Source organism: Notothenia rossii, assembly GCF_949606895.1.
Source record: "Notothenia rossii genome assembly, chromosome: 7".
Classification (NCBI taxonomy): Eukaryota; Metazoa; Chordata; class Actinopteri; order Perciformes; family Nototheniidae; genus Notothenia; species Notothenia rossii.
The window spans coordinates 66,743,616-66,761,239 of NC_136905.1; the positions used below are offsets into that span (position 1 = coordinate 66,743,616).

At 44.4% G+C, this 17,624-nt stretch overlaps 1 protein-coding gene across 11 annotated transcripts in view; it reads left to right on the plus strand.

Annotated features, from left to right (window-relative positions):
* arid1b (AT-rich interactive domain 1B) overlaps positions 1-12,598 on the plus strand; it is a 173,377-nt gene extending 160,779 nt beyond the window's left edge. For 8 of the 11 annotated variants that reach the window (XM_079693227.1, XM_079693231.1, XM_079693233.1 and 5 more), the window contains 9 exons: positions 590-800; positions 5,001-5,142; positions 5,935-6,104; positions 6,991-7,123; positions 7,205-7,324; positions 7,406-7,481; positions 7,921-8,647; positions 9,182-9,312; positions 9,554-12,598. In XM_079693227.1, coding sequence (XP_079549353.1) covers positions 590-800; positions 5,001-5,142; positions 5,935-6,104; positions 6,991-7,123; positions 7,205-7,324; positions 7,406-7,481; positions 7,921-8,647; positions 9,182-9,312; positions 9,554-11,308 — 3,465 coding nt within the window. In that variant the 3' untranslated portion in view covers positions 11,309-12,598. The remainder of the gene's footprint in view (positions 1-589; positions 801-5,000; positions 5,143-5,934; positions 6,105-6,990; positions 7,124-7,204; positions 7,325-7,405; positions 7,482-7,920; positions 8,648-9,181; positions 9,313-9,553) is intronic. The other 3 variants (XM_079693230.1, XM_079693229.1, XM_079693228.1) reach the window with 1 other exon arrangement.
* Positions 12,599-17,624: the final 5,026 nt, after the last annotated feature.

A 17,624-nucleotide genomic window follows, 5' to 3' on the forward strand; every position in this document is an offset into this window, starting at 1 on the left:
AACATTACACATCTTATTTCAAAACCTTGGGCATTTTATTTTGCTACAGTAGCCTCTTCTTTTCTACGAAGGCTTTTCACACAACTTGAAGGGATTGTGTCCCTTTCAGCCACAATAACATGAATGAGGTAGCCACTGGTGTTATGAAATAAGGTTCCAGTTCAGGTCCGGGCTGTGTGCATGCTGGTCAATCCATTCCACACTGCACCTAGAAAAAAAGTTGTACTCAGACCTTGTCGTGCTGAAAAGGAAAATGACCTTCCCAAACGCTGTTGCTGCTAGTTGCAACTGAGAACCTTTAAATAACAGCCCCAGAGTAAAAATATGTGTTCATGGGTGTCTACATACAGCGATGTGAAAAGTATGGGTAAGAGTAGCAGACACATGTAGATTAAGTACAAAAACATGAAATGTACAGCCATGGACTTCATTATTTTTGATTTAATTCAGCAGGGTGTGGTCAACCATACTCCAGGCAAAATGACAAGAGCCTGGCTGATGCTGCAGGGATACATAAAGATGAAGAAATAGGACATGATTTGACTCATTTATGTCTTAATTCCTCATCCTCAAACCCTCATCCACTCAGGTAAACAAGAACAAGAAGTGGCGCGAGCTGTCCTCCACCCTGAACGTGGGCACATCCAGCACCTCCGCCAGCTCTCTGAAGAAGCAGTACATCCAGTTCCTGTTTGCCTACGAGTGTAAGATGGAGCGGGGGGAGGAGCCGCCGGCAGACAGCAGCACCATGGCCGTGGGGGACAGCAGGAAGCACGTCAAGATCCAGCCCCCCTCACCTGGTAAGGCCTGAAAACACACTCAATTGCTTTTTCCTTTTTTTTCACCACTCAGATCCCCCATCTGTCTGTAGCCAAACAACAGGTGCCGCTGATCAAACTACAGGTGTCAGGAATCTTCAGAGCAACAGTGATCTGTATTCATGACTATGTGTTGTGTACATCATAGACACAACAAATGAGTCAGACACCTTTTAGTGAATGTAGCTGCCATGCTAGCATCTTGGAGGTAATTGTTGGGTGTAGAAATGTTTATAAAGCAGGAACAAATTAAAGTTTTCTCGGCTACTGTACACATCACCAGACTATAAATAATGATGGGATTCAGTATGAACCAAAAACATAAATTATCCATTTCCAACAGTGCAAAGACAGTTCATAGAGCAGTGGCAGTTATAGAGTTAGTTAACCTAATTAACATCCGTTTTTTATAAAAAAAATTTTTTAAAAAGTCTCTAAAACGTACAACCGCTAGAACCGAGGCAAAAATTTCAAATTGTCCCTTTAACAGCTTACAGTGCCATGGCCAGCCAGTGTGTGCTACATTATTATTCATAATAATATCTTACATGAATGCAACATCAATACATGAACACAGATTAAAGCCCAACACGCCACGGTGATCATTAGCCCTAATGAGATGATTCTTAGTTTAATAAAGGTACGCTCCAATGCGAGCACTGTGCTTTCGAGGAAATGTAATACTGTTTTAGTACAGCACCGTACAAAGGGTTTGCGTTCTGTTTGTGTACATTACCTGTTCACACCACGTCTGTCTCTCGGCACAATTATGACGTGAGGATCAGCAGAGGAGAGGGAAAGAGTTGGAGCCATGCGGAGCGGTAAGGTCACGTCTCTAATTTGCAGCGGAGATGAGAAAAGTGACCCTGGCTTTTAAATAGAACATCAGAGCACTTCACCTGCCTGAGACACTGCAGATTGCTTTTCCTGGTGGGTGGGAAAGAGCATCTCACTTTTATTTGCATACACACACACATACATACAGTACACATTAGCTACCTATATAAACATGTGAATTATTTCATATTCCCTCTTGCTCATAACACTTTATAATCTACAATTTGGCCCTCTCTCATCTATTGAACGAGACCTAACCAAGACCAATTTCACAGAGTCTCTGTTCTCTGCTTATGGCACCGTGGAACTCAGATATGGAGTCTATATTGGGAAATATGAAAAGGTCAATGTTTGTTCCACCTTTTGGATATGCAGCATTAAACTGTAAAGTACTAGTTGCAGCATATGATTGAAGTAAGTTCTGCTGCATCATTTTTACGGCACCTGCATTTAAATCATCATCAGAGTTAAAAACCCTGCAGCTAATTATGTACTACAGCTGTTAGACAAAACCAAAAAAAACATAATTCTACACTGTGCATTTAAAATGTGAAGGGTAGTTACATATTGGTGTTGCTTAGCTCATGTTTCATAGCTCTGCTAATATTGTAATCACCACAGATGTGAGGTCAGGGGTGATAAACTTCATCGAAAGAATAAACCGAGGCAAGCAGTACAATTATTTACCATACTTTTCTGTTTTAAAAATATCCATCACAGTTAAACACCCAGTGATTGTACTTACTGTAGCTGAGACAAAATAATCTGTGCGATGAGGGATTATTACTATGATTGAAACAATCAAATTATTCTGTATTTCCTAGTTTTGTGATTTTTTTCCGACTTCATAGATAGTATTGTTTTAACAGATATTGTTTATCTTCCAATCATTCAATTAATATGTAATATTAAAATCAAATGTATGACAAATTGTCTGCTTTTGCAGTTTTAAATCAAACTTATTTTTGCTGGGATGTCCCAGGAAACCAGGGCAAAGAACGATTTATATTGCTGTGAAGTAATAAACTGTACATCACAGGAAAGCATCCACCCTTCATCCAGCTACTGTTCACTTGTTTACAAGCGTTAATCTTGTCTGAATGCAGTGTCGTAATGTTGCCAGGTTCCTGGACATTAGCAATTACTTTGATAAGATAAATAAAGATATGTGTAACCTAAATAAATTATAACACTTCATTTCCCAAACAATCGAATCAAATTAATGACAGTTGAAGCTCTTTTTATAGAATGTCAACAAGTCTTTAATGTGTTTGCCTATTATGGGCCAGTGCATCTGTCACCAAACACACAAACAATTGCAGTTAGAGGTTCGATTCAGACGCGACCAAAGAAATTACACAGGGAAACATTGTCTGTTTGAGAAATTATGAATACCCCTTTAGAAAAAGTCCCATCCATTTCCTTTTCACGCCTCTGTCTTGATCTACTATCCATGCTCTCCTGCTGCAAAGTGCAAACTGCCTCCCTGACACCCTGCCAGCCTATATATAGACTGACAGCCCAATGATGTCACACAGGGAGCTTGTCCAGTGTGTGTGTGTTAGTGTGTGTGTGTTAGTGTGTGTGTGTGTGTGTGTGTGTGTGTGTGTGTGTGTGTGTGTGTGTGTGTGTGTGTGTGTGTGTGTGTGTGTGTGTGTGTGTGTGTGTGTGTGTGTGTGTGTGTGTGTGTGTGTGTGTGTGTGTGTGTGTGTGTGTGTGTGTGTGTGTGTGTGTGTGTGTGTGTGTGTGTGTGTGTGTGTGTGTGTGTGTGTGTGTGTGTGTGTGTGTGGAGTGATTAATGAGAGCTGGAATGTAGAACGTAAACAAACTCGACCTCGCCGTCACCTTTCATTCACAAAACTCACTCGGCTGACTGACTTTTTTTTCTCCCCCCCCCTTTAACCATTACCAGCCCTCTGGATTATTATGTCACCCGCACACATACACACACAGCCTCTCGTGCGCACACACATCAAAGGCCAGTCTCCTTTTTTTGTACACACTCTTTTTCCCCTCTGTCATTCTTCCCTGTGAATGTGGAGCAGAGGGCACATGAGTTCACGCTCTCCTCCAGCTCTGTAACCCCACGGCTCTGTGTTATGTATCCGTCTGTCTGCTTGCCTGCTCTTGAGGAATAGTAAACCTCTTAACCTTGGCTAACCCGTTTGCACTTCTCTCGTGTGTGAGTGTGTGCGGGCATATCCCAGGAAGTGGAGAATCCCTAATGCTCACCGGCCCTTCCTTGCTCTCTCTTCTACCCCGGCTCATCATCAGGGGAAAACCACCTCTCCCTCTCTCTCTTTCTCTCTCTGTTTCTCTTTCTCTGATGGTGTAGAGGCAGGGGGTATCATTGAATAATTCAGAATTAGCATGAATTTTTAAAGCTTAAGTCTTTCTTCCCTTTTTTCTTTTTCTTCCCGTGGAAACGTGCGGTGCAGTGAAAGGCCACTGAGGCTGTTCCAGAGAAAGCCTTCTTACGCTAAATGCTCATTAGGACGCTTTCATATTCTCTCTTCCACCGTCTTTGTCCTCTTTTAGCTGAAACGCTCCACAATTTCCATTAAACCTGCTTCTGGGAATTTGTATCCCTTGGTTTATCTGGTAGGGGGCTCTTTGTGTGTATTAGGCTCTTATTGGTCGGCACTCTCATACTTTACGAGTCACCTGAACTTCCACAGAAATACGGTGTCATAACAAGAGAGCACACTAACCCAATTTTAACCTCTGTAGGAGTCTCTTTGTGAGGGGATTTATTTGTTAGCATGCCGAAAGCACATGCTTTCTCACTTAAATTGAGGGGTGTGCATGTTTTTCTTTATTTTTGATACACTAATGGTAGATACACTATATTTTCTTTAAATGCATATGTGCCCCCAGCATAGCCCTCCACATGAACCCATGATCAAGTCCATGGTACACTAGCCTGCTAACCCATCTTCAAACAGCTTCTAAATAGAGAGCTGTGCTGCAATTCCCTCTGAGGAAGCCTTCGCTGTGTCCTCTCCTCCTGCCTTCTTTCCTCCTGCCTCCTTTCCTCCTCCCTCCTCTCCTCCTGCCTCCTTTCCCTTCTCCGAGCAGTCCCTCATCTTTCTGCCCTCATGGCGGCTGTTTGCTTCGAGATCAGTTCTCACGTAGGGTACCACTGTTAGTGCTTCGGCTCTAAATCCTAAGTTATCTCCCTTACACAGCACCTCGCTGCAGAGAAAAAGCCCACCATGGCCGCCTTTACTCAAACAAGCCTCTAGATCATATCCTGAGAGCCTTGCGGTCTGATGTGTTTCACTTTTTGCTTTTGCGAGTTCTGTGAATCATATAATGATTTAAACGGATATTTGTGTCTTCCAGCGAATTCAGGCGGCTCACTCCAAGGCCCGCAGACGCCTCAGTCCTCCGGCAGCAGCTCTACAGCGGAGGCAGCGGGAGATCTGAAACCCCCCACCCCTGTCACCACCCCTCTGGGACAAGTCACACCTCTGCCCCCCAACAGGTACCACACAGACCCACTGTAACAGTAACAGCACTAATGCAGTACTGCTGATGCTCCAACGCTGCTCTAATGATAATAATAATAATTAATTACATTTATTTTAGCGCTTTTACAAGTGCTTGAAGCGCTTTACATTACATATTACATATATCAGACACGTAATACATCAATACTGTGGACAATACCCACAGGAGCAATTTAGGGTGGTCATTATGTTCATCCAGTCCCTGCCGCTATAGTAGTTTTTATTATCTATGATTATTTGACTTTATTTTGTAAAAGAACTTGCAGTATGTACAAAAACCTGAACAATTTGTGCCTTCTGTATGCACATTGCATGACACAAATAAACAGTTTGAATGTAACTTAGTAAACTCAACTAGTCAACATATTTGAAGGATAAGGTTGAATTATATTATCAGCATTGTTTAAGATTACAGTGCTTAACAATATATACCGTTGTTGAAATAAGCTTCACTTGTGACTTAATGTGCTGCATACGTGTCTACAGTATTGCATCTGTAACTATATCAAATAATATCTAACTCCCAGTTTTAAAGAAAAGGAAAAATAAAGATGATTTTCCGAAAAAATAAACATGTTCTTCCCTGGCCTATGATAAACCCCTCTAGCATCTTTGACAAAAAATTGCGTAAACTTAATAGCCAATTAAAACATTTAATAATTTGTCTTCAAAGCACACATTCCATATGTTCACTGTTTCAGTTGTCTCCACCTCCCTCACAGCTTCTTCTTCTTCCCCCCTCCCCCTCCCCCTCCTCCCTTGTCCAGGAGCAGTGTGAGCGTACAGGATCCCTTCTCGGAGGTGAGCGACCCTGCCTTCCAGAAGCGTGTTACCCCCCTGCCCCCCTCAGCTCCCTACCAGCAGGGCCTCAGCATGCCTGACATGATGATGAGGATGCAGTACGACACCAAGGACCCCTTCGCCGGGATGAGGAAGAGTGAGTGAACCACACGCTGTGACATCCTTTTACCCAAACCATGTTCTCCACAATTTCCCCCAATATTCTGAGTCTTATGTTAATAAACTTTAAATGAGTATATGTAAATCAATTAACTCTTTAAAATGCCTCATTCATCCCAAAGCCATTGTTCGTTGGTTTGTCTTGTCGGTCTAATTAATCGTCTAGTCAGGAAAGGTGTGTGTGTGTGTGTGTGTGTGTGTGTGTGTGTGTGTGTGTGTGTGTGTGTGTGTGTGTGTGTGTGTGTGTGTGTGTGTGTGTGTGTGTGTGTGTGTGTGTGTGTGTGTGTGTGTGTGTGTGTGTGTGTGTGTGTGTGTGTGTGTGTGTGTGTGTGTGTGTGTGTGTGTGTGTGTGTTACTACCAGAACTATGAAAGAAGATGAGAACAATTTTTTACGCCACACACATCCTTTTATCGAAAACACAACGGCCCGTCTGATGTTCTTGTAGCTTAGCCTTCGTCTCATCCTTACTTTGTACGTCCTTTTCATCCTCCTCATTCTCAACCTTTCATCCTTTCCATCCTGCTGAGAAGCACCTGTTTTGACCAACTCATGCAGTTTAGTTCTCAGAACAAACAGTAGTTTCAGAAAGAATGGCGGCTCCTCTGAAGGCTGGAGAGAATGGAGTCTGAATGAATAATATGGTGGATGTTAGCTGCATAACAACAGTCGCAGCCTCAGAACAATAGATTTAATCATGGGAAATGGAAAATATTCATAGAGGAATGCTGCCACCTGGTGGTCGGCAGATAAAAAGATTCCATGCATTTAAAAATAAACATGTTTGCTGTTTATCAGTGATTGCCTAAAATCATGATAATATGCAACAATCAGAAATACCTAATGTTCTCTCCTCCTTCTCAGTGGCAGGAGCTGACCCTTACATTCCGGGTCAGATGCCGAGTGGAGGCATGCAGGACATGTATGGTCGCCCCCCGTCGGCGCTGAGCATGAGCCAGCGCTCGCAATACCCGTACGGGCCGGGCTACGACAGGAGGTAGGAGCAGACCAGCAGATGAGGGTGGTGAACCTGCAGCATGTCATTATTTCTCTGACATTTTCCCTGTTCGATCCTCAGACCGGACCATGTCATGGGGATGGAGGGGAACATGGGTCCCCCTGGGAGTCAGAACAACATGGGACCTTCCAACAGTGAGGGCAGCATGTACTCTCCCAGCAGATACCCTTCACAGCAGAGGTCAGCACCTGTGGAGTCATCATGTAACTTTACGATTCATGTTCTGAACCAGCGTGTGATGTATCCTCTGTTGTGTTTCAGACACGATGGCTACAGTCAGCAGTATCCCAGCATGCCATATGGGATGCATCCATCTGGGATGTACCCACAGCAACAGGTGAGAGAGAGCTCATCTCTAAGATGTTAATACAGAAGCTTTGCACTATATATGACGTACCAGCAAAACATTAAACCCATTTGGGACAGGAAATGCCCTAAGATCACACTAAAGATGGTGTACCATATACATAAATCCTCACGCTACAAGTTTGATGAAAAGCATGCCAGTAGCTTTTTTTGTAATCCTGCTCATAGAGAAAAGAACCAACAGACGGAAAAACCGAGCCAAATAAAATATCCTTGGAAATGAACATAGAGGATTCGATTGAAATTGTAGAAGTAATCCTAACCATAAATATCTGCCATACCTAGGGTTGAGAAAACATGTAAAGATGCTGCTCAGATAATATCATTCTTAATCTCATATAGACCACCACTGATTCTCCTGGAGCTATTAGTATGCCTATTTTTACTAACCATCTCCCCCCTTGCTTCAGCAGGGCTACAAACGGCCAATGGATGGCATGTACGGTCCCCCCCCCAAGAGACACGAGAGCGACATGTACGCCATGCAGTACGCCAACCAGCAGCCGGACATGTACAACCACTACGGCGGGGGGTTCTCCGGCCCCGATCACAGACCCTTACAGGGACAGTTCCCCTACCCTTACCCCCGCGACCGCATGGGCCCCTCAGGTCAGAGCCAGCACAGCATGATGGGTGGGGGGCCACCTCCTAACCATGCAGCCGATGGCCCCAACATGTGGCCCTCCAGAACAGACCTGGGCTATCCTTACCCCAACAGACAGGGGCCACCGTCACAAATGCCCCCCTACATGGGTAGAGAGGACATGGAGGGGCGCCCGGGACAGGAGCAGTGGCACCGTCAGTCCCCTTACATGTCATCATCGGGGGGCATGATGCCCCTGACCTCACGCCAGCCATCTTCTTACTCTAACTCTCCCTCCATGCTCAACCACCTGCCCAGGGCCCCCAGCCCGGGGGCCTTCCAGCGCTCCATGGACCCCAGGATGTCTCCGGGCAAGGCTCCGTTCATGTCAGCCATGAAGATGACGAAGCCTGGGATGAGCATGATGGGCCCACAGGGGCCCCTCGGTCACTACCCCCCCAACCTGAGGCGGGACCTCAACTACCCCCCAGGATCAGTGGAGGCCACCATGCCCCTCCTCAAGCCCCGACGCAGGCTCACCTCCAAGGACACCGGTGAGATTATTTATTTAATGACTGTTCTGTCCGAGGTGATCAGATGCAATAGCAATACTACAGTGTAATATATTTAAATATATAAGTCCTGCATTAAATATGCAGCCCATTTCAGAATAGAGTAATCATAATTAGTTATTCATTACGTGCAGTTAATTAATTATGTAGTAAAGGTGGGGCATATTGTTGCCATTCTATAGTATGCCTGCTCATAATAACACATCATCCTTAGTTAGTTGATTCACATGTTGTGTTAATATTATGAATCCAAGTATTGTCAAATAAACGTAGTAGAGCAAAAAATACAATATTGACTTGAAAATATTGAAATACAATACTAGAGTATCCAGTTACATTCAACCAGTGACAGTGAGTGGATTGGTAAGGATAATTATTCTCGTTGTGCATGTTGTGAATTTTTTAGACATATCACAGCCTAATGTACATTTTATAAAAGTACTTAGAACTACTCTATTCAGCGTTTCCTTTGTATCTTTTGGACATTGTCTGAACATCCTACTGTTTATATTGAAGGAACACCGGAGGCCTGGCGCGTGATGATGTCTCTAAAGTCCGGCCTGCTGGCGGAGAGCACCTGGGCACTGGACACCATCAACATCCTGCTGTACGACGACAGCACTGTGGGCTCCTTTAACCTCTCCCAGGTAAAACACAGGCATACACCTCACTGCTGACAGGACGCAATCACTCATTTATACTGCCAGAGCCTGCTGTAACTGATATAGTGAAGAGACATAACATTTAGTTGGGAGGACATATTCATTAGACCATTTTATCATTATGTAGGCCAAAGGACTCGAGATATTATGTCCATTTGAAATGAAAAAGTAATTAGAATGACATTTGCTTCTGCTCTAATTGCTGACATACATTTTTTCTGAACAGCTGCCTGGATTCCTAGAGCTGATTGTGGAGTACTTCCGCCGTTACCTGATCGAGATCTTTGGCATCCTGGAAGAGTTTGAGGTGGGGGCCGTGGCTCAGAAAATAATTTTGGACCCTGCTGCTGACCAGAAAGAAGAAGCGCCCGCTGACCAGGAAACAGAGTGTAGTGCTCAACCTGAACCTCACGCTCCGGGAGCAGAGGTGGAGAAAGCGGCGGCCATAGTGGAAAAAACTCCACCAGACAATGCAGAGCCAGCCGAGGTGAACGGTGAGACAGAGGTTAGCGTCAAGAAAGAAGAGGACGGAGGGAAAGAGGTGGAGACAGAGAGTGGAAAAGCAGTAGAGAGTAAAAAGGAGAGCGCAGAGACGGAGCCTAAACCCAAACAAGCCAGTAAATACGACCGGCTCCCCATCAAGATCGTCCACAAGGAGGAGCTGACGGAGGACATGATGGAGCACTTAGGCTACGTCACAGAGTTCACCAGCGGGTTGCTCCACTGGCAGGCAGGCGGGGGGGATTCCACAGCACACATTCAAACACAATTTGAACCCCGGAGCGAACCACCTGCCCGGGCGGAGGGAAAGACAAACAAAGAGGAAGAAAACAGAGAGGATGATGGAAAGAAACATTTCACCGCGACAATTGACGATGTTCTGTGTGCTCGGGTCGACGCCCTCTCCTACGCCCACCCCGCCCGCTCCCTGCCTTCCTACCCTTTCAGGGTGCACGAGGACGGCGAGCAGGACCACATCACCCTGCTGGAGGATGAGCCGCGCTGCCGGGACGAGGCTCCGCTCTCCACCTCCTCCGCCGGGCAGGATGCGCTGGCCAAGCGTTGCCTCTGTGTCTCCAACATTGTGCGCAGCCTGTCCTTCATCCCCGGGAATGATTTGGACATGTCCCGCCACCCCGCGCTGGTCCTCCTCCTGGGCAAGCTGCTCCTGCTGCACCACCAGCACCCGGAGAGGAACAGGTCGCCACCCGGCTACCGGAGGGACGAGCTGCAGGAGCAGGGGTCCTCCAGCAGCGAGGGAGAGTGGTGGTGGGAGTGTCTGGGTCTGCTCAGGGAGAACGCCATGGTCACTCTGGCCAACATCTCGGGCCAGCTGGATCTCTCCACCTACCCGGACACCATCTGCCTCCCCATCCTGGACGGCCTACTCCACTGGATGGTGTGCCCCTCGGCAGAAGCCCAGGACCCCTTCCCTTCAGCAACAGCCCACTCCCAGCTCACCTCCCAGAGGCTGGTGCTGGAGTGCCTCTGCAAGCTCAGCATCCAGGGCGGGAACATCGACCTCCTGCTGGCCACGCCCCCTTTCAGCCGCCAAGAGAAACTCTTCACCGTGCTGCTGCGCTACATTGCTCAGAGGAAGGCGCAGGTGTACCGGGAGATGGCCGTGGCTTTGCTCTCCCACCTGGCACAGGGAGACCCCACGGCAGCGTGCGCCATCACCATGCAGAAAGGCAGCGTGGGTAATTTTGTAGGCTTCTTGGAGGACGGCGTCAGCATGGTGCAGTACCAACAGAACCCTCACAGCCTGCTGCACATGGGGCAGCCCCCCATGGACCCGCCCAGCATCAACATGATGTGCCGAGCGGCTAAGGGCCTGCTGGCCATGGCCAAAGTGGCGGAGAACAAGACAGAGTTTGTGCTGTACGAGAGCCGATTATTAGACATGTCCATTTCCTCCGTGCTCAACGCAGGGGTGGTGGCTATCATTTGCCAAGTTCTCTTCCACTTAGGGAAATTGTGACAAGAGGAGAGGCAGGACTCACCCGGCAGATGCTAACACACTCCTGTGGTTTTCTATTTTTATTTATCAAAATGACAGAAAATGTTTGTTTTTCTAAAAAAGAAATATCCACATAAACAAAAATATCTATATATGTAAAGCCCCCGTTTAAAAAAAAAAAAGTGGGTTTGGGATTTGAAAACCCCCTTTTAATACAAAATATTTAATACCTGCTGGCGATTGCTACTTTTGTTCGGCATTTGTTTTTCGCTTGTTTACTTTTTTTCAGCCAAAGCTGCCACCAGATGTTGGTGCTGAATTACGTGGTTCCTTTTGAGTCGATGGAGATGTTTTTCAGTTTTATAAATGCTAAATATACTCATCAACATTTTGTTAACGGAGAGTATTTATTTAAAATGTGACACTGTACAGTAGTTTGAACTTTTTTGCCAACAGTCGTGGGAGAGGGGGGAAAAAACACTGACTTTTCAAATTGAAATGTATATTTCTCCATCGCTGGAAGATAAATTGTGCAATAGGACTCCAGAGCAAGTTGTCCCTTTTTGAAGAATCTTTAAAGACACAGTCTGCAGTGTGTGCTTTAGGCCATGAGGAGGCAGCATTGCACCAGCCAATCAACATGAGAGATGAGCGTCTGTCAGAAAAGCCTAATTTATCAATCATAGCCTCAACCACTCTCACAGAATAACTTTTGTGTTTCCCAAGCACTTGTGTCATGTCTGTATTTTTTCATCACTGTGTATATAAACTGTTGGACGCACATGATTCTTTCAGTCTCAATCAAGCATAGCAAGAGACTCTCCGACTATTATACAAATGCTTTTATCGTTGGTAAATTTGTTATTGTTATTATACATATTTTGTTAATGGGGTCAAATATTTGAACATGGCAGATGTAACTGGTGTTTCAATGTAAAAAAAATCCTGTATGCATTGTATTATAGCTGAGAAAACAATCGCTTTGGTAATCAAATGTGAAAGTGCCAGGGTGAGAGGTCACATAAGATAACACGTTTCTGTTTGTTTACTGTCCTCCATTCATGTCAAGGGGCATATTTTTAAAACGAGATAATGCTCTAAAAAAAACGTGTGAAAAGAAAATGTCCTGAGAGCTCATTGTAAAATTTGCCTTTTTTTCGTATGACTCCATGTCTCTCTTTTATTCAGTATACACATTTATACTCTGTGCCGCACATGTCACAAATAAATGTACTAAACATTGTTAAGCACCGGAGACGTTGCATTATGTCCAGACAATCTTAGGCCAATAAAACAAACATCAACTGCTTACACGGACTGCCTTTTATTGATGTCATTCACCATTATTTCATCACGGTCACAGCTGAATCCTGCAGCCTTAAGGCGAAATTATACAACGCTGCGAAGGTCCAGAGGACGCGTGATAAGAGGACCTGATAGTCTTCCTGACAGAGTTCAAATATTCAAGCCGACAGATAAACATGGCTGCTACTCATTTTTGAATGTTTCCCATCAATGAATATCACAAAGTTCTGGATTGAATGCCTTTATCTCTCCATCAAAAATGTTAATATAGTGTAGAGTAAAAAAGTTAAAGGTCATGTGGGGTTTTTTTGTACAGGTAGGAGACACAAACAAGGACACAACAACAATGTAGGTTAGAGAAGATTTCCATATCCCAAAAAAGTTAAATAAGAAAATAAAATAGCAGTAATAACACTCATTAGACGAGAACAAAATAACCAAAAAATAAAGAGAGAAGAAAACAGTCAATAGGATCGCTTCAACATTTCAGATAAAAAAGTTCTCTTTGCAGCAAACTGAGACTAGGCAGATACATCATAGAATAGGTTTATGTACATTTCCAGTTGCATGCTGTATTGGCGTTGAAGTCTGGGTCTGATAAAGTGTCGTGAATACTTATTGTACTCTTGGGACCCCACACTCAATTTAAACGGCTCCTCTCAGATCATTAGCTTGCATTATCTTCCCAAAGGTCCACGACCTTTTGACCTCTATTCTCCAACATACAGTGATTCCCTTCTCAAAACCTCATACCACTTTAATTTCTAGAGCCCTTGAGCTCTTCAGGAAGGACGCCACCTACAATTTGCAAGAAGGCTCTTGTGAAAAAAGCTTTTGACCCGTTTCAATTGAAGTGTCATGCATTATACTGTAGGCCTTCACACAAGATATTTTTGACTTGTCATGCTATGAAAAGTACAGGGGTTAATAATAACATTAATGTCACACTGTCATGACACTGCAATAGAACACAGCTGTCTTTAATCAGCATGAATGAAAGCTAAATGGAATTCAGCCGTCATGAATTGTATTGTTGTACACCTATTGCTTTTCTGACATATAGAAATATTGTTTTAGGAAAAACTCCTAGGGTTCATAAGGAATGATTCTCGCTTCTCCTCCCAGCTTTGGTTATGGTTCTTAATAGAAAAGTAGGATACATCTTGCCCCATGTGTTACAGCTTTGTGTTGCTGTATCCAGGGACCAGTTTGTGTGTACATTTCTGCACGTCTTTAATTCCGTTTATTAAAGGGTTAGGGTTAGGCATGAAATAGAAATCTTTCAAGAGCAGACATAATCTCCCTATGACTTGAGTACATTTTACAGCCTCAATTTAAAGAAGAATAGTTGAATGAAGACACTTCTGCTAACACCTGGTTGTATTATCTTCTACTGTAACTCATCACAGGTGAAGTTAACTGTGGATCATACTGAGAGTGATAGCACCAGATACTCTTCTACTTTCTCTTCTTGTCTTTAAATGAAGTGCTCAGAATTCTTCCTTCTTCTTTAATTGGAATTTCACGCCTTTCTCCCTCCTTTCCTTTGCCATGGGAAATGTGGGCATAATATCAAGTCCTATTTTAAGCTGCATTTAATAATAGCATTCCTGTCGTTGACAACATGGGCAAAGAACTGGTTGGGTCTCAAATAATGATTGTCGCTTTGCTGCAGAGAATGACAATCACTCACATTCATCTTATTCAAACCTTACTGACACCTCAAAACGAATGACAGCAGCATGAACTGATTAACAGCTTGATCGATTTTTTTCAGTAAAAGTTTCTGTGGAAAAAGAAAGGGAATGTCTTGGCATCTTAACTAAGGCTGTACATGTATGCACCTGCAGATCACAAACTGAAACATAGCTCACACACCTTTGAGCGTTTCCAATTTCCATTTAGAGATTGATAAGTGGGTTTGCTTTCACGTAGGCAGCCAAGCGCAGGAGAATACCTCCCACACTCCTGGGCCTCTGAGAAGCTGAGTCATCGAGCTCAGACAGGATGGATGTGGTGGCAGAGTGGAAGCCAGGCCTGTCATTGGCAACCGCCGGGCCTGGGTGCCCAGCCCTGCCGCTTCTCACCGCTAACGTAGGTAGATGAATGAGCATCAGGTGAAGACAAAAGACAGTGCTCTAACCTTTCAGAGGAAGTGTTTTATGTGTGGTGTGAACTGTGTGTGTGCTTACCAGTTCAAGCCACGTGCAATAATTGTGGCTAAAGAGTATTGATGAAGCTTTGATGTGCATGTGCCTTCATGCTGTCCAGGTTTCTAATCCAAACAGTTTTGCCTGGATGAGGCCTTGGCAGAATTTGATTCAGGCCTGTGTTGTTCTTGGATAGGGGCTCAAAGGCCCAATCGCGTCCACTTACTTTCCAACACAAACACAGCTTCAGCCATATGTCATTGCATCGCTTAATGAGCCCCACATTTAAGGAATTAGTCTGGAGGGCTTACAGGTCATTAGCAGCCATTCAAAACATCCACAGCTTTCCAACAGATTAAGCAAAACATGTGCCACTTGATAGCTTCACACGCCCGGCGGCAGTGGCAGCCAGTCATGCTCTCAGCCAGTTTGCAGACGCACGACACAAGCTTTAATGGGGGACAACTCCCAGCACCAAACCTCACCACTTCATTATAAACATTGTCAGTCAGCTCTGGGTACAGTGCAGTAGTTTGTGTACAAGATTGTGTGAGGGTGTTGCATTGTTTTATCAGAGATGCTCAATATCCCTGAATGCTAGATCTATGAGGGGCCGTGTAGGCCAAAATTCAAACTAACCTCGCACACACACTACTGAAAACATCTGGCCTTGCACACACACTACTGAAATACTCTCACCCTCACTACTGAACACCTCACACAAACACTACTGAAAACATCTGGCCTTGCACACACACTACTGAAAACTCTCACATTCACTACTGAACACCTCGCACACACACTACTGAAAATTAACCTCAAACTCTCACAACTGAAAACATGTTACTGAAAGGTTCTCAGTAGGGAATGTGCATGTGTTTCACCTGTGTGTGTGAGGGAGATTATTGCTGTAACGGAAGTCATTGTAATGAAACGGAAGTCATTGTAATGAAACGGAAGTAACAAAGAACAATGCTGCAGTGATACAGTAGGTGGCGATAATTCTCGTCTACTCTGTTTGGAAGTCGCCAATAAAGAAAAAGAATGAAACAGAAGGTCCAATTCAGCATTGATTTATAGAGAAACAGCACCGCAGCCGTTGGCTGGAGCAGTCTACAAACTGAGAAGGTCTGGTCTATGGAGGTGTTCTTGTTCATGTAACCCAAATGTCCTGTAGACTCTCTGAACACCCTGGGACTCTGCGTTGTGTTTATTATGGGTGATGGGATGTTATGCAGAGAGGAGGAAAACAGGACACAGTAGATCGGATTGTAGTGGAGACGCTGAGCGGTGATTTATTTATTCCAATGGCAGCTCTTCTGAAACACCTTTTATGGAGTGAATGTAAATGCTACATTTACATGCTAACCAATAAAACATCCAAATTAACAGACAAAACATAAAAATGTAATTCCTAGCATTCTGTGCCATTTAGGTCCCCAACACATTATACCATATATTTTGTATTTAAAAGGTCTAATGCTTATTTTTTAAAAGCTTGGTTTTAAATGTTTATCCACCTCTACCATAAAACAACAATGTTATTTACCCAGGATATTCAAAATTCTAAATAATTACTCTGATTTTAGCACAAGTAGGCCGAATTGCTGTGTCCCACAATGGACAAAAAACAACAATTTGCTGCGCAACAGCAACATCTAGTGGCCTGTCAAGGCTGCTACCTTTCAGTGCTTCTCAAAGTGTGGTCCGCGGACCACTGGTGGTCCGTGAGCGCCTCCTAGTGGTCCGTGAGTATATTGGTAACATTTCACATTTGAAATTAATTAATTAATTTAAAGGTGGGGTAGGTAAGTTTGAGAAACCGGCTCGAGATACACTTTTTGTTATATTCCATGGAATGCTCTTAACATCCTGATAGCAATGCATATCTTAAGTGCTTTGACAAAAAATCCATTAAAAAAATGCATCTGTGGAAGCAGTACTGTAAAAAGCACGACCAATCATTTTAGCCGGCCCGGCTAAAATAACTGGATGGCCTACCTGCCTGTCAGCCTTCCATCTGTGCACAAACTTATCTCGTGCCCTCATTGGCCATGTGCGCGTTCGTGTGTGTTGGAGGAGGGGCTCTGTAACCCCGAGATTCCACCGGGTCCGTCTGCGGCGTGTTACGGCTGCTCCACGGTTTTGGTCTGGCCTCCTCCGGCGTCATACCCTACCGGTTGCGTTTCAGAAGCATTTCAGAAGCCGAGCATCTTGCCTGCCGGCTCGCAGTTTTTGTTGATTTTGACATATTTCCTGGACAGACTATGTACAGACAAAGTTAATAATAATTTTAATATCCCAGTTATAAACGACATGAATCAAATATGTGTTGCTGTATTTTAGTGGTAAAAAAATGCATTCATCATGATAATTATTCTATATATATAATTGACACAGTGCCTGTAAACCGGAAGAGAACGCTGGCATTTCTACTTGAAAGACTACGGAGGGATAGGGACCCTATCATAGGGTCTGCAAAAATTAGTTTGTGTGTGTGTGTAGGATATATTATATGCTATGTATGCTCTGAACGTTCCACTTCCTGTCTGCCCGACATTACCTTACGGCTGCGTCGCGTAGAAAAATAGACTTCAATCATATTTCTAGAGGAGCCCATCGGCGAGATGCTTCTGGGACGCTTCTGAGCCGTAACGCGGCACGTCTGGTGGAATAGCACCGATTGACTAGAGTGGCCGCAGGCATACTTGCCAACCTTTAGACCTCAGAAATCGGGAGCATTTCAAAATGCAAAATTGGGGGGGGCGGGGGGTGCTAGTGTATCGCCGGAGCTGTTTGATTAACATTAACATGCTTATTGTAGTTGTAAGTGCACTGCCTTGCGGCCTGTAGCACCGTCCTTGATGGAGCATATGTGTGGG